Genomic DNA, 18009 nt, shown 5'->3' with positions numbered 1-18009 from the left:
CCCTCCTCCTAGAGGCCTTGTCATAACTCTGTTTCTGTCGGAACTGTATTTGAGCCAGATTGCCATTAGCTAACTCCTGAAACTGCTTTAGTTTGTCCTTCATTTTCAGGACATATGAGCGCTCACTACACTGCTGTTGTGGCTTGGGACCCTCCCAGACCTCCTTCAAGATGTCCATTGGGCCCCCTCACAGAATGTCCATACAGCAGCTGGAAAGGTGAAAACCCAGTTGATGCGTGTGGGACTTCTCTATATACGAACAACAGGAATTGAAGCCATTGGTCCCAGCCTGATCCTGAGTCACTGACACACTTCCTCACACCTTGGATTCCCAGCAAGCTGTATACCTCTTTCAGCAGGCTTGAAATAAAGTTGGTGCCTTGGTCCGTGATGATTTCCTTTGGAATTCGAACTCAGGAGAACAGCTGAATGAGGCAGTTAACAATCTGGCGGGCCTTTATCTTCAAGGGAAAGGCTTCAGGATATCTTGTGGCATAATCGCAAATGACCAGTATATACTTATGGCCTGCATTACTCCTTTCTAAAGGGCCTACAATATCCATTGTAATGCGTGAAAAGGGTATGTCCATGATGAGCATGTTAATGAGGGGAGCTCATTCCCCCCAACAGGCTTACCCGGTGGGCAGGGCTTGGCTGGGCCTGGGTGGTACTCTGATGGACGGCAAGCAGCCAGTAAGGTTTCAGCCAATTCTGCTGCTTCTTTGGAGGTCTTTGGGTTCTGCTCTTTAATCCAGGTGCGAAGCTCAGGATTCAGGAGTTTAAGGAACTGCTCCATGATGATAGCATCACATATTTGCTCCTTTGTCTTGGCTTCAGGGACCATCCACTTGCCATACAAGTCTTTGAGGCGGACCTGCAACTCTTTAGGCAGCTTCCCTTCTCCCGGCACACTGGAACGGAACCTCACTTGATAGGTCTCTACATTAATTTCAGACTTCTGCAACATGGCACACTTTACTTTCTCATAGTTCATGTTGGCATCAATGACCATAGCTACGTAGGCTGAACGGGCTTTACCAGTTAACAGTGGAGCCAGGTGAAGAGCCCACTCATCCTGAGGTCATTGACAGGCATGAGCAATTCTTTCAAAGGTGATCAAGTAATGTTCAATATCCTCGCCTTCATTGTAGGGCTGCATTTTTGGGACTTTCCAGCCGGGAAACCTCATCAGACTGGAATGCGGTCCTCCATTAGCCGACTGTAATGAATCGGCCTCGGACATGTCTTGGGTTGGTGAGAGGTTAGGTGGCTTGGCTGTAGCCCTGTAGAGGGAGCAGATGTGGCTACTGAACCTTCCCTCTCTTGTTGGCAATCCTGGCAGTCCTGTTGGACCTCGTGGTGGAGCTGGACAAACTGATGCTGGATTTGCCTCCACCTGTCCTCTTGTTGCTTATGTTCCTGCTCTGCCTTGACATCGCGATCAGCTTGCTGTTGCATCAGGCATCGTAGAAGACTTGACAGTTCAGCCAGACTTTCTTGCTCCTGGGGGTGACTGCCTGCTGCTCCTTGCTGGTCACAGACATCTTGGGACGCTTCAGGTAGAAACTCAGTTGCTTGAAGTTGTTTCTGTCTGGTTGTCATTTTCTTCACTGCCCCCTACAATTCCCACCACTGCCACCAACTGTGGGAAAACCTGGCTTGAGTGGCTAAAATGTAAGAGGCAGACTCAGAACTGTTTCCATTCAACCAGCGTGATTTATTTACAGGGTGTAGCTACATGTGAAACAACAAAAACGTGTACAAAGCAAAGGAAACAAATTAAAAGTTAACTCAATTTAACTGAACAAAACTTCAGCTCATAATAAAAGAACTTAAATTAACAGCACATGGACACATCTACACCCTGACGTCCTGCCTCTTAACAACTCCAAGACTACTGCTTAAATCCTTCCTTGGAGTTGATCAGCAGTACCTGAGTTCAGGCAGCACCACTGTGGCAGGAAAAGCCAGCATCTGTTAACAATTGAGATAGATGATGGGACAAATGGTGTGTTCTCACCCACTTTGTCACACACACACACACACACACACACACACACACAAATATATATATATATATATATATATATATATATATATATATATATATATATATATATATATATATATATATATATATATATATATCCATTATCCAAACCGCTTATCCGGCCTATCTCAGCAGTTATTGGGCGGCAGGCAGGGAAACACCCTGGACAGGCCGCCAGGTGTGTGTGTGTGTGTGTGTGTGTGTGTGTATGTATATATATATAGTGTGTATTCAGTCAGAAACAGAAACAGTCTCTTTGTTTTGTTTGTTTCTTCCATCAGAGACTAGCAGAGTCGGCAGAAGATGCAGATTTGTACCATGAATTCAACGCCTCTTTACAGGTTAGTCCTTTACTCCATCCATACCCAATGACAAACTAGCTGTGGATTAAAGGGCAAGTCCAACTGATGTAGAAAGTGTTTTAAACAGAATTACTGATTACAAACAAGAAAGAAAATCATATAGAGTAAAAATATGGGGTCAAGATACTCTCCCGTTCTCTCTATCTTAAAATAGCTAGCCGAAGTTCAAATCTCATCTCTCATCTCATCATCAGCCACTTCTCCGGGGTTGGGTCGCAGTGGCAGCAAGCTAAGTAGGGCACTCCAGACACCCCTCTCCCCAGCAACACCCTCCAGCTCCTCTTGGGGGAGCCCAAGGCGTTCCCAGGCCAAATTGGATATGTAGCCCCTCTAGCAAGTTCTGGGTCTACCCCGGGGTCTTCTCCCAGTTGGACATGCCCGGAAAACATCCAAAGGAAGGCGCCCAGGAGGTGTCCTAATCAGATGCCCAAACCACCTCAACTGACTCCTTTCGACACGAAGGGACAGCAGCTCTACTCTGAGCTCCCTCCAGATGTCAGAGCTCCTCACCCTATCTCTAAGGCTGAGCCCAGACACCCTACAGAGGAAACTCATTTCAGCCACTTGTATCCACGATGTCGCCCTTTTGGTCACTACCCAAAATTCTTGACCATAGGTTAGGGTTGGAATGAAGATTGAGTGGTAAACTGAGAGCTTTGCCTTCCAGCTCAGCTCCCTCTTCACCACAGCAGTCCGGTACAACGTCCGCATTACTGCTGATGCTGCACCAGTCTGCCTGTCAATCTCCTGTTCCATCCTACCCTCACTCTTGAACAAGCCCTGAGATACTTGAACTCCTTCACTTGAGACAACAACTCGGAGGGAGCAATCCACCATTTTCTGGTAGAGAACCATAGCCTCAGACTTGTAGGTACTGACTCTCATCCTGGCTATTTCACACTCAGCTGCAAACCACCCCAGTGCATGCTGGAGGTCACATTCTGATGAAGCCAACAAAACCACATCATCTGCGAAGAGCAGAGATGCAATTCTGAGGTTCCCAAAATGGACACACTCCTCACCTTGGCTGCGCCTTGAGATCCTGTCCATGAATATCACAAACAGAATTGGAGACAAGGCAAAACCTTGGTTGAGTCCGACACCCACCGAAAATGTGTTTGACTTTGTGCTGAGAATGTGGACACAGCTCTCACTTTCGTTATACAGGCATGGATGGCTTGTAGCAACTGCCCCGGTACCCCATACGCCCACAGTACCCCCCACAGAGTGCCCCGGAGTACACAGTCATAAGCCTTCTCCAAGTCCACAGAACACATGTAGACTGGCTGGTCAAACTCCTCTGCCTCCCTCAGCACTTCTGCAAGGGTAAAGAGTTGGTCCGTTGTTCCATAGCCAGGATGGAATCTGCATTGTTCTTCCTGGATCCGAGATTTGACAGTCGGTCAGAGCCTCCTTTCCAGCACCTTAGAGTAGACTTTCCCCGGGAGGCTGAGTAATGTGATGCCCCGATAATTGGAGCACACCCTCCGGTCCCCTTTTTAAATACGAGAACCACCACCCCAGTCTGCCACTCCACAGGTACTGTCCCCGACCTCCACGTGACACTGAAGAGGTGTGTCAGCCAAGACAGCCCAATAATATCCAGAGCCTTCAGCATCCAAGAGCGAATCCCATCCACACTTGGCGCCTTGCCACCGAGGAGCTTCTTAACTACCTCAGATACCTCTGCCAGGGATATGGGTGGGGCTTCCCCCGAGTCTTCAGACTCTACCTCCTCCAATGAGGATGTGTTAGCCGGGTTCAGGAGCTCCTCAAAGTGTTCTTTCCACCACCCGACAACGTCCCCTGTCTGGGTTCAGCAGTTCCCCTCCCCATCTGAACCCAGTCAGAGTCAGGCCCTGCCTCCCCTTCCTGAGTCACCAGATGGTTTGATAGAATTTCCTTGAGGCCAACCGAAAGTCCTCCTCCATAGCCTCACCGAACTCCTCCCACACCTGAGTTTTTGCTTCCGTGACCGCCGAGGTCACAGCCCTTCTGGCCTTCCAGTACTTCTCAGCTACTTCAGGGAACCTCTGGCCAACCAAGCCCAAAAGGCTTCCTTCTTCAGCCTGACGGCTTCCCTCACCGCCGGTGTCCACCAGCGGGTTCTTAGGTTGCCGCCTCGACAGGCACCAATGACCTTATGACCACAGCTCCTACCTGCCACATCTGCAATAGAGGCTTTGAACATGGCCCACTCAGACTCCATGTCCCCAGCCTCCCTCGGGATACCCGAGAACTTCTTCCGGAAGTTGGAGTTGGAGACCTCACAGACAGGGGCCTCTGCCAGACATTCCCAGTTCACCCTCACTACACAGCTGCTAATGGCTTAAAGTGCTAGTGACTTCTTGATAAGAGGTCCCAGTCTATTAATACACTAGGTCAGGACAGCACCACACAGTCTTTACATTTCACTGAGTAGTTTTTGAAAGGGCTCTCTAAAAAGCTTTCTCCCCTTTTGTGTTTAGTTTGACTACTACAACTCCATGATGATCAACACCGTGGACGAGGACGGGAACAATGTGGAGCTAGGCGGAGACTTTGTTCTGGAGGAGAACGAACATTTCAACAACCTGCTTGTCAACACCCAGCAGAGCAACATCCAGGTCCCCACCAACGTCTACAACAAAGGTCAACCACACATCACACTGCATTTATATACAACCACCTCTTAAGCAATCTACATGCTTCAAACAACCTATGTCATACATCTCATCGTCTGACCATGGTGGGCAGCAGAGTTATTCATACCTTTTCCAGAAAGAAGGCGGGTCAAGAAGCTGTCCAAAGGGGTGGGATTATAAACAGGAAGTTTTTTTAATCACAATGCAAAAAGTCAAACAAATGGCGAACACTCCAGAGAGTTCTTCCCTGAAGATACTTATGGTGAGCACAAACAGAATAATAAGACTGAACAGAGTAAAACTTGCGGGCCACTTTAAACCCCGCCCATTTCCACACCTGAGTACACCTGGCCAAGCACAGCAGAAAGTGGGCGTAGACAGACCTTCCTCAATCCAAACGTTGGAAAGGAGCTTTCAGACACTCTGATGTTCTGAACAGCTCTTTGTTTGAAACAAGCAATAGACCTTAAGGTCACCCCTCCCCAATTATGTGTACTGCATTTGTAAATGTCCCCTACGAGCACAGTATGATTTTTCACATTGCAGTATTGAGTGAGTAAATACTGTATATACAGCAGACGCCCACTAGCTACAGATTTTCTATTTTTAGGTTTTATGATTTTAAACCGCACAGAGATAATTATTTCCTCAACCCAGTTTGGCCCATTGGATATTCTTCTGAAGACATTTTTATACTCTCAGTGATTCATCATTTTGAATGTTGTGTGTGTGTGTGTGTGTGTGTGTGTATGTTTGTGTGTGTGTGTGTGTGTGTGTGTGTGTGTGTGTGTGTGTGTGCGTGTGTGTGCGTGTGTGTGCGTGTGTGTGCATGTGCACGCACCTCAGGAAGATCTTACTAATTGAAATGTAACCAACTAAAGTAGTTTATTGTAAATACCAATAATGTGTTTGTGTAAGTAAGTGCACCATATGTAGTCACCACCATCACCAAACAACTCATCCCCTACTGCCATACTTTGTTTATCACAGCATGCTTTTACAACGTATGTCTAAAACTTAAAGGTCAAATATATATTAGTGTACCAGGAACAGGCTGATTCTTCAACTGAAGTTACAACATCAACAAGGTAGTTTTATATTGAGATGTCTAGTTGTTCCTTGGAAGTCCAGTTTGACCCATTGTGGAAAACAGGCCTGCAGTATTAGTAGTATTATTTCACTGGTTCGCCACAAGGCCTGAGACTTTAGCTCAGGAACCTTGAGTTCTGTGTTTTCGAAGACGTTTTCTTTATTATTCTACTCCTCCTCTAATCTGCATGCAGATCCCAACATCCTGAACGCCATCTACAACTCGGAGGCGCTTAATGATGTCTTCATTAGCAACTTCCAGAAGGACCCCACACTCACCTGGCAGTACTTTGGCAGCTCCACGGGGTTCTTCAGAATCTACCCCGGTAAGTTTGGGCTGTGCTCCATGTTATTACCACACAGCAGGGCTGTCTGGTCATAGTCCAGGCATAAAATCACAGCAAAGGATAGGTAACAGTACAAACCCATTTAGAGACACTCGTCAATTAAATGATAAGATACATTGAGGTTTATGGAACAAAGCACAAATACACATTTACAGGACTGCACGGTGGCCCAGTGGTTAGCACTGTTGCCTCACAGCAAGAAGGTCCTGGGTTCGAACCCCAGGCTGTCCCAGATCCTTTCTGCGTGGAGTTTGCATGTTCTCCCCTTGTCTATGTGGGTTTCCTCCGGGTGCTCTGGTTTCCTCCCACCATTAAAAAGACATGCATGTTAGGGTTAATAGTCCTGCCTATACCTCTGAGCAAGGCAATGGAAAGAAGAACTGGAGTTGGTCCCTGGGTGCTGCAGCTGCCAACTGCTCCTATACAATAGGATGGGTGAGATGCAGAAGACACATTTCATTAAGAATACAAGTCGTTGTAAGAATACAATGACAAATAAAGTGGCTTTCTTCTTCTTCTTCTAAAGATAGTTTTACACAGTGAACATCTGACCATAAGAAGTAGGAGAAAATTCACAGAGCTGTGGGTTTTCAACTACTAGAACTGATAATGTTCATCAGTTTATGCATATCCAAATCATGGATCACATTTTGTATATTGAATTAATATGATGAAAGCCTGTGGGAAATCTGCAGTTTACACCATGACTTCCCTCAGGGAGTTTTTGGAGCATCAGGCTGGCTCAGTGGTTAGAGAGATTGTCCTGTTAAATAATAAAGAGATTTGATTCTCATCACAACCAGTCTGTCCATCATCTACTGTGCCTTGTGTTGTTTTACAGTGACTGAATGGTCTGAATAAGGTGTTCAGAGTTTACTTCCCAGTCCCACGCTAAGAATGTATGTGGAACTTTGGATGAAACGCCTCGACCAATATGGCAGATGTTAAAAGAGCATCAGCAGGGTGTCCAGGTAGCGTAGCAGTCTATTCCATTGCCTACCAACAAGGGGATCGGCGGTTCGAATCCCCCGTGTTACCTCTGGCTTGGTCGGGCGTCCCTACAGACACAATTGACCGTGTCTGTGGGTGGGAAGCTGGATGTGGGTATGTGTCCTGGTCACTGCACTAGCTAGCGCCTCCTCTGGTCGGCCGGGGCACCTGTTCAGGGGAGAGGGGGAACTGGGGGAATAGCGTGATCCTTCCCCGCACTACGTCCCCCTGGTGAAACTCCTCACTATCAGGTGAAAAGAAGCGGCTGGCGATTCCAAATGTATCAGAGGAGGCATGTGGTGGTCTGCAGCCCTTCCTGGATCAACAGAGGGGGTAGAGTAGAGATCGGGAGGGCTCGGAAGAGTAGGGTGATTGGTCAGATACAATTGGGGAGAAAAAGGGGGGGAAATTTTAAAAAAAAAGCATCCGCTAAATGCTGTTGAGAAAGATGTGAGCTTTGAATGTGCAAGAATTGAATTGCTAGATACAATAAAAAAAAAAACTGAGTTGATCTGTTTATGTGTTGCCAGGTATCAAATGGACTCCAGACGCTAACGGAGTGGCAGCCTTTGATTGCAGGAACCGTAACTGGTGAGTTTGTCAGTCTGCTGGACTGTTGTCTCATACATAATGGCATTAGTGGTGATTTGACCAAAGAGGTCCTCTTTTAAAAACAAAACAAAACAGTGTATAGGCTCCAATTCAAAAGGTTTGGAGCCCAGAGTGGGTTTAATGAATGAATTTATTAGAATGAATTCATCCTTTCATCCTGGATGGTACCAAAAGCTCATAGGTATTGAGATTCGAAGGTGCAATGCGCAATATTTCAGCTTTCCTGAAGCGTAATAGAAGTGTTGAATAGCAGAGGGGGTTCCACGCACACACACACGTGCACGCACACACACTTTTTGCTGATCCGGGAAAGCCTAAACGTGGCTCCTCCCAGCCGGCCTGTGACCGTCTGGTGCTGGACTCTCAGCTGGTCCTGGGTAGGCTATCAGATTAGGAGCCTGGCCAGCGCCCAGCACCCAGAGCGGCTATCCTCCTGGATGAGCAAACAGAGCCCTGATCCTCTTGGAAAGACTTTAAGCTGCTCCTTAACTGGTTAGCTGCTCGCTAGCTCACCGGGTCGGTCCCACATGTTCACACATTTAAGTATAAGACCTCAGGGGTGCTCGCTGGGCTATGAAACTGACCCGTCATGTCACATCTCCACAGCAACACTGCTAGCATGTGATGATCGTTAATAATACAACACTAAATGTGATTCATATATGATAGAGACCCAGATCTTCTACTGTGTAGATTTCCTAATATTTTTTTTTCTTCATTTTTTCACTCCATATAAAGTTATGTGTTTATTAAATTTCTTTGTTCCCTTGATGCTCCTAGACTATAGTTACTCTTAAATATTGTTTCTAGATATTGTTGGTCACTGTCAACAGTCTTGTGATTGTCTTTTCTTTTATGTGAGCAAATCCCAGCTCTCCAAATTCATTATACACGCTAACTTTTCCTAACCTTACTTTTATAAAAAGTAAAACATGACTAAGTAAAGCCTGGTAAAATACTTTCAGGTAAAATACTTGTAGAGAATTACTTAAAATAAAACAGTATATGATGGATTAAATCTGAAGTGGTGGAGGCACAATTAGTGGATGATAGTTACTATTAATTACTATACACCTTTTTTTGATAGTTACAGTTTTGTATATGTGCAGACTGTACTACACATACCTTTTTAGGCTACTTCTTAACAATTTTCAAGATATTTTCACAAATACATCAAAATCAACACTCTTTAATCTGAATCTGATAGGCTGAAACACAGGCTGCTGGTAGAAAAACCATGTTGATAAATAAAGACATTGATTTTGTAAGTCACTGTACATATGTAATACCGATGCTGGACAGATGCGGGATAGATACGTGAAAGTGAGCCATATACAGTTAGTACTCATTAAATGAGGTGGTATATTGATATACAACCGCTGACTTGCCTGAACTCAACTAGTGCTGTCAAACCCCTGGAAGATGTTTGTGTCAAATGGACCCAAAAAAGCAGCACAGTGGCACAGTGGTTAGCACAGTCAGCTAACAGCAAGAAGGTCCTGGGTTCAAGCCCTGGGGTAGTCCGACCTTGGGGGTCATCCCGGGTCATCCTGGGTGTGGAGTTTGCATGTTCTCCCCATGTCTGCGTGGGTTTCCTCCGGGTGTTCCGGTTTCCTCCCACAGTCCAGAGACATGTAGGTCAGGTGAATCGGCCGTGCTAACTTGTCCCTAGGTGTGAATATGTGTGTGTGTGTGTGTGTGTGTGTGTGTGTGTTGGCTCTGTGATGGTTAGGCGGCCTGTCCAGGGTGTCTCCCTGCCTGCCACCCAATGACTGCTGGGATAGGCTCCAGCATCCCCGCGACCCTGAGCAGGATAAGCGGTTTGGATAATGGATGGATGGATAGACCCAAAAAGCTGTGAGGAGCGAAACAAGTTTCTCCTCTGTTTCAAGCTCTGAGGACATTTTCTGCTTCTCAACCTTAACTTCTCGTGTGGAGTTTTCATCTTCCACTAGATAATCCTCATGACACCCCCGTCCCATTTCCATCACCATCCTAACCAGGTCTCTCTGCAGGCTGTAACCCTCTTTATCTAACACAACAAAGAGTTATTTCACATCATGATGGTGAAGTTTCCCTTTCTGTTACAGGTACATCCAAGCGGCCACTTCACCAAAGGACATCATCATCATGGTGGACATCAGTGGGAGCATGAAAGGTCTAAAGATGACCATCGCAAAGCACACCATCAACACCATCCTGGACACACTGGGCGAGAATGACTTCGTCAACGTCATAGCTGTAAGACAGAGACCTCCCGCATCTACATTTTAAAAAGAAAGTAATTCTACCATGCGTATAATCTCACACATATCCTGCACATTGTGGTTTGTGGGTTATGAAGATTACGTGAGTTGGATGTTGAGGTTAAAACATACAAGATGTAAGAACATGACTGAGCAACTGAGCAAGCATTGGGTCATCACAGACATGTAATGTTTATCTGATAGGATTGTAAAAGGAGGGAACATAATAAAAATTAGATCTTAACTGGCTCAAAGAAATTCCTGGTGGACGGATACCAGTAGTTCCCGATTAGCAATGTTCAGTTCAGTGCTGCAGCCTAAACAAGATTCCCACTTGGAAATTTTCAGGGATATTTTCAGGATAGATTCCAGCTTTGCTTGGACATAGTGCACAACAGCTGTTGCTCTTGGTCCAGGTCATAGTATTCTGGTGAAAGCCTCAACAGTTACTAGATGGACTGTGTAACCTCCAGCTGGTCACTGAAAATATGGCCTGCATGCACTGATTTGTAATCTCAGCAGCTAAAACGTACGCCACAAATATGCCGTCTCAGTGGGTAAAATGCAGTTTTATAACCTAAATATATGACTTTTCATGACCTCAGTAATATCTCCAGGGCATCTGAGCAATTTTTTTCATTTTCCAGGTGTTTCCCATAACGGGAAAACTAGTCTATACATGTCGAGGTTTTCCAAGACACATGGGAACCTTGATAAACAATTTTCAGCATCTGCAAAAGTGCTCTTATACCTTTTTACAGTTTCATTAAGAACAGAGAAATTGCATCAGCTTTATAATTTTTCTGTTAACTCAGATAACATGTTTGGTTGATTTTTTTAATTTATTTTTTTATATATGCCACAGTATACAGACTATGTCCGCTACGTGGAGCCCTGCTTTAAAGGCACGTTGGTCCAGGCAGATCTGGACAACAGAGAGGTAAGTCCATTATCTGCTTCATAGAAGCTTAAAGCGCTCATCCAGGGAACCTCCAGTATCTGAGACATAGCAGCTGTTACATGACACCTCCTCCGCTACCTGCTGGGGGGGAGGGAGGGGGGGGACACTCTGCTATGTGTGTTAGTCCGATCAACCCACTGACTTACTTCCTGGAGTGGCCCACCACACATCACAGAATACACCACATTGACCTGTAGCTCTGTGTGTGTGTGTGTGTGTGTGTGTGTGTGTACACGTATACCTTTAAGACTTTGTATATATGCGTGGCGGCCTGTGCCTATATACGCGTATGTGTGCATCAGTGTGTTTTCTGTGTCCGTGACTGCGTTCATGCGTGTGTGTGTGTGTGTGTGTGGGGGGGGGGTCCTGATATCAGAAGCTTGATGTACGATGAAGGAACCTTTCCAGCGGGTGAGTCGGGGAAGGGGTTCAGTCTGACAGGTTTATGGGAGTTGTGTTTGGCTAATGGGCTCCTCTGACTTAGCCACCTGGCATCTGCTGCTTGTCAGATCAGTCATCTCAGAGACTCTCTGGAACCTTCTACCGCTAGCCCACTCAAACTTTATTGTTTGCCATCTAAGTTCGCACCTAAAAGGAGTTTGAGTTGGGGGGCATGCTCACATCAAAAAGAGACTAATTAAAAATGCAAGGGACATAACCCAGCTCTATAAACGCAGGAAGACTGTGAGTGCCTATGTAGAAGTATTTTTAAGTGTTGAAGAGTAGTATCTGCATGTCAAGGAGTCTTAGGTGGGCAAGGGAGGAAAGGGATTTAGTAATAATAATTTTAACGCAGAGTTTAAAATCAAATATCTAGTGATGGCAAATATGTGTAAAATAATGTCTATGGTAAATAACAAATTAGTTCCGTGACAGAAAAAGCATGTAACACAATAAGACCCTTATTGCAACATATTTTCTTTAGACTAGTGTACTGAAATGTGGATTTAAAAGAGTTACATTTTAGCTAGCTTGATAGTTAGATAATACAGTAGGCTGCTGTTCAGGTAGCAGTTTAGTAAGTGTTCTTTGTAACATTAATTTAACATCAACATTATGTCCAAATGAAAACAGAGCAGAGCTGCTGGTCTTCATATGCAAAATATTGATTTATTTATATAGCCTACAGAGAGGGTCAGCCCTATGTTCCCTCAGCCCTGTGAGTTAGCTACCGAGTAGGTTAGCTATCGGTTAAGGTTAGGTTAAGATAAGCGTTGGATTAAGGTTAGGTTAGGTAGAGGCTGAGGTTAAATCAGGTTAAGTAGGTTAGGGTAGTTTAGGTTAATTTAATGAAATAGGGCTGAGGGCACATAGACATGCTCCCATACATATTTAACTGTTAGCATGGTAATAACAGTGTTATGTTTTGCGAAAATTTTCTTCAAACTTCCATGACATCGAGAAAATATACCCCCCCCCCCAATCTGTCTGCAGCATTTTAAGGTTTTGGTGGATGAACTGCATGTTAAAGGAGAGGCCAAGATCAAGAAGGCCATGAAGGAGTCCTTCAAAATCCTCAACGAGGTTGGTGTCCACTGATGCCCTCATATCTCCCCTCCCCCTCCTCTCTGCAATGCATGCTGGGAGGTGTGGTTTGTGAGCGTGAGTGAGGGTGGTGAATGTGAGATTGGTGCAGAGTTTGAATTGTTGGCTGTATTTTTTTTTCCCGGATTTTCCCCTGTGTTCTTCATCTGTCCTATCTGCATGATCAGGTAAGCTTTTTTAATACTTTTTACCGAGTGTTCAGTGGTTTTGTTGGGTTGTTTTCAGGAGGAATAGTGTCCTCCATCCGTTTATTTCCAACAAAGCTGTTGGAAAATGACCTGCAGAGGTTTGGTAAATTTGCCAGTACTTTAAAAACTGTTAATCTCGGATGTACAGATCCGAAGCTGAAACATGTACAGTCACTCAGGAGACAAGTATTTATGTTCTTGGACTCTCCAATGCAGAGTTTGGCGGTTTCCCGTAGAGTTAAACACAGTTATGGCTTGTATATGGTGTATGCTAGTTCGGGGCAGTTGAAATGTTTTGAGTGTGGCGATGTCGGCCATAAGCGGTTTGCATGTCCGCATAGACAGCAAGCAGAGGCAAACACCGCAGATGCTAACATCCCACCCACTGATAATGTCTCCAAGGAAGAGAGAGGAGAACAGAGTCAGTCAGAGAAACAGCCTGCTCCACCGGTTGTAGATAAGGAAATAGGCTCTCAGCCTGTGGCCTCGGAGCCAGGGGCAGAGCTTTCAGAAACTGTGGTGTATGAAACACTAATTGTGTTCTAAACTGTTTAAGTAGATAACTGGAAAGTGCACACGGCAGACTTGTGACAGTAACGTAGTATATTTATTATTACGCTGTAACAACCTAGCTATCCCGACTAGAGCGGAGTACCAAGGGAGCGCCCTGGTGGCGATTCTGCCTTATATACTCTTCAGGAACAACCAATAGCTGACCTCCACCTCATTCAGCACCAATCACATTGGTCTGTTCACATTCAAAACCAACCAACCCACACTGGTTAATATTCTGTGTTGGGAACACCACAGCTCCTCCCCTGTAAATTCAAAATTCTTTTTTTTTTCTAGGATTCTAACATATCCTTTTTGCTCTTAAGCTCATAACCATGTACAGCATTTCTTCAACAGTAACCATACATTACATTACAGATTTCTTTTCTTTTTTTTTTTTTCAATAACCAATCTGCATGTCAGTCACAAGTTCAGTCTATCAGGAGGACGTCTGGTGGTGGTGGTTCTACAGGTCGTTCTTCCACAACCTGTGGTTCAGGATGTTCTGACACATCAGTGTCTGCATTGAAATCATCAATCTCCCAAGAAGCTCCATCACAAGAGTCCATTTGAGTCTGATCTGGATTTCCCTTGACACCCAACATCTGGTTCACATGTCTTTTCACACAATTTCCATTTACTTCAACACTGTATGTGACAGGACCCAACACTTCACTTACAACTCCATTCAACCATTTCTCCCCTCCCCTGTAATTTTTTATCAACACCTGTTGACCAACCTTAAAAGACCTAACACGGGGAAGATTTGGTTCAGACTTGGTCTGCATTCTCTGAGAGAACTTTTGTTTGATAAGACACAACCTGGTTCGCACCTGTCTTCTCAGAAATAGCTCAGCTGGGGTCTTTCCTGTCTTAGTATGGGGTGTGTTTCTGTACCCAATCAGAAAATTTGCTACACAGTGCTCAAGCGTCATACCACCAATGGCTCTATTCTTTGCAAGGGATTTCTTAAGATGTTGGACCAATCTTTCAGCTAAACCATTACTTGCATGATGGTATGCAGGTGACTTGATGTGTTTTACTCCCATTTTTAGTCAAAAATGACTCAAACTCTTGCGATACGAACTGAGGTCCGTTATCAGTTACAACCTCTTTAGGCAACCCATAAGCTGCAAATAAATTTCTCATTGCTTCAATTGTCTTAGATGAAGTAGTAGTGGTCATGGGAACTATCTCTGGCCATCTAGCATAGGCATCCATCACTACTAAAAACATCTGCTTGTGGTCCTCAGCAAAATCAAGATGTACTCTTTCCCATGTACTCGAAGACCATTTCCATGTATGTATCGGTGCGGTAGCAGGCATACTACGCTGCTGCTGACAAATAGTACATTGATTCACTTCACGTTCAATACTGTCATCTAATGTAGGCCACCAGAATAAACTTCTGGCGAGGGACTTGATTTTAACTATTCCCCAGTGGTGCTAATGTAATTCCGACAATAGCCTGTCTCTTAGTTTATCAGGCACTACCACACGGTAACCCCATAATAAACAATCATCCTCAATGCTAAGCTCTAATTTTCTCTGAAAATAAGGCTTCAGTGACTCATCCTGTACATGTTTAGGCCATCCAGTTAACACCAACTGTTTAACCACTCTTAACACAGGATCTCTGTTTCTTTGGCTATTTCTCTAGCAGTAAGAGGTAAGTCTTCCAGGTAAGACACTCTGTAAATTGGGTTTGACACCACATCTACATCAGGCTTCACAGGTAATCTTGATAAAGCATCAGCATTGCTATGCTGCTCTGACTTCTTGTACTGGATTTTGTATGTATACGCTGCCAAAATTAGAGCCCACCTTTGTAATCTAGCGGCGGCCAGTGTTGGCACACCTGTTTTAGGCCCCAGAATTTTCAACAGTGGCTTGTGGTCTGTCAATAACAAGAATTTCCTTCCATAAAGATACTCATGGAATTTCATAACTCCAAAAACAAGACCCTGTGCCTCTTTTTCCAGTTGAGAGTAATTCTGTTCTGTTTTAGTTAACATTCTGGATGCAAATGCGATAGGTCTCTCACTTCCCTCTTTCATTTTGTGGCTGATTACAGCACCAACTCCATAAGGAGAAGCATCACATGCTAGTATGATATGTAACTCTGCATCAAAATGTACTAACAATTTATCTGACTGAAGAGACTTCTTTGCACTATCAAATGCACTTTGACATTTCTCTGACCATTCCCAGGTTGCATCTTTATGCAGCAATGCTGTCATTGGATGAATCAGAGTAGATAGATTAGGGATAAACTTCCCATAGTAGTTTAACAGAGCTAAGAATGACCTGAGTTCAGTTATATTTTTCGGAACTGGAGCCCTCTGAATAGCATCTGTCTTTTCCTTCATTGGATGTATGCCCCTGGCATCGATGACATGCCCTAAGTATGAAACGCTGTTCTGCATGAATGCACACTTCTCTCTTTTAAACCTGAGATTGTAAGTTTCAAGTCTACTAAGCACCTCTTCCAAGTTAGTCAGGTGCCTTTTTGTATCTTTTCCAGTAATTAAGATGTCATCTAAATAACAGGTGACCCCTTCCATGCCCTGAAGAACCTGATCCATTATCTTTTGAAAAATAGCAGGGGCGCTAGCAACACCGTAGGGTAACCTGTTGTAGTGATACAACCCTCTGTGTGTGTTGATAGTTAGGTAATGTCTGGATTTGTCCTCTAACAGAACTTGCTGATAAGCCTGCGACAAGTCTAATTTGGTAAACTGCTGACCTCCTGCTAGTTTAGCAAATAAATCTTGGGTTTTGGGTAGTGGATACTGTTCCACATTCAACCATGGATTGATGGTGACCTTGTAGTCTCCACATATTCTTACACTATCATCCTTTTTAGGCACACAAACTATTGGAGCTGCCCACTCACTGTAATTAATGGGTGAGATGACACCTTCAGCTTCCAATTTTGCCAGTTCTCTCTCTACGGCTTCTCTTAATGCATAAGGCACGTTTCTAGGCTTACAGAACTTGGGCACTGCATCTGGAACTACATGTAGTCTGGCTTCAATACCTTTTAACTTGCCTAGCTCAGGTTTGAACACTGATGCATGTCTGGCACACACATCATCCACTGTATCAGGAGCCACTCTGTTGACTCTTGACCAGTCTAGCTTTAATTGACTTATCCAATCTCTGCCCATTAATGCAGGACCTCTTCCTTTCACGACTAGTAGTTCTAGCTTTTCTGAGCGTTCCTTGCATTTCACCTTTGCTGCGAATTTTCCTATCAACGGCAATGATTCCTCACTGTAGGTTTTCAGCACACAATTTGCAGGACTAAGTTTCACATCTTTAAACCTGCTTTTAAGTAGAGTTTCAGATATCACTGACACGGCTGCGCCAGTGTCTACCTCCATTTTCACCCTGGTACCATTTACACTGATATACACATAGTAGGGTTTCACAATGTCACCTTTACCCGTGTCCATTGCAAAACGTTCGGCCCCTCCACTGTCCAATGTCTGACCAGTGTCAATGTTCTGTACAGCATCCACCATGCACCTTGTCGGCACACAGCAGTCGTCTCTGGCACTGCAGAGCTGAGGCTGGATAGGATCTCCATCTGCCCGAAGACTGTGAGCGTTGCTCTGGTCCACATGCTTGAGAGCGTGGCAACATTCCAAATGCCTGGTCCCTTTCGATGCCTTGCCATAGCTTCCTTCTTTAGGTGAACGGCATGCTTTTGCGATGTGTCCCTTTTTCTTGCACTGGTGACACTCTGCGTCCTTGAACCTGCATTCATCCGGTCTGTGGCCTTTTCCATTGCAGCGATAGCAGGGCTTTCCATTAGCTGTAGACTTTACCGTAGCCTCTCTATGAAATAGGTTAGCCTTCTTTTCTACCACGTTAGCTTTATAGCCTTTCTGTGCAAACTGTTGCGCACTGTTGCCTTTTGTTACCTCAAAAGAAAGCACCATTTCAACTGCGAGCTGTAACGTTAAGTCTTTTGTGTGAGCAGCATTGAGTAACTGATCTCTTAGCTCACTGCTCTTAACTCCACAGACAAACCTATCACGCAGTGCTTCATCTAAAAATGTTCCAAATTTGCATGTGGCTGCTAACTTTCTCAAACTTGCAATGTACTCACTTATTGTTTCGTTTTCCTTTTGGTTTCTTCCGTGAAACTTGCATCTCTCGGCAATAAAGTTGGTTTTCGGGATGTAGTGCTTTTCTAGCATTCCCACCAGTACTTCATATGTTTTACCCGATGGCTTATCTGGTGCACACAAATCCATCAGCAAGCTATGTGCCCTTTTTCCTACCACCGTAAGAAATACCGCTTTGGTTTTCTCATCTCGAGTGTCCAATCCGTTTGCTGCGAAGTACTGCTCTAACCGCTGGCGATAACTATCAAAACTTTCCTCACTTTCCTCGAAGTGGAAATCTTCTGGCTTACCGAATGCCATCTTCTGT

The 18009-nt window shown here is 44.7% G+C and overlaps 1 protein-coding gene across 1 annotated transcript in view; it reads left to right on the top strand.

The window, feature by feature from the left end:
- The window catches only part of LOC130114462 (voltage-dependent calcium channel subunit alpha-2/delta-4-like), a 113865-nt gene that overhangs the window by 16030 nt on the left and 79826 nt on the right, over positions 1–18009 (top strand). The window contains exons 4-10 of the mRNA XM_056282343.1: positions 2332–2391; positions 4881–5043; positions 6320–6451; positions 7993–8053; positions 10165–10315; positions 11186–11260; positions 12716–12805. Of these exons, the coding sequence (XP_056138318.1) occupies positions 2332–2391; positions 4881–5043; positions 6320–6451; positions 7993–8053; positions 10165–10315; positions 11186–11260; positions 12716–12805 (732 nt within the window). The remainder of the gene's footprint in view (positions 1–2331; positions 2392–4880; positions 5044–6319; positions 6452–7992; positions 8054–10164; positions 10316–11185; positions 11261–12715; positions 12806–18009) is intronic.

The sequence above is a fragment of the Lampris incognitus genome, chromosome 6 (genome assembly GCF_029633865.1).
Source record: "Lampris incognitus isolate fLamInc1 chromosome 6, fLamInc1.hap2, whole genome shotgun sequence".
NCBI classification, from domain to species: Eukaryota; Metazoa; Chordata; class Actinopteri; order Lampriformes; family Lampridae; genus Lampris; species Lampris incognitus.
This window is presented reverse-complemented; position numbering and strand designations above follow the sequence as displayed.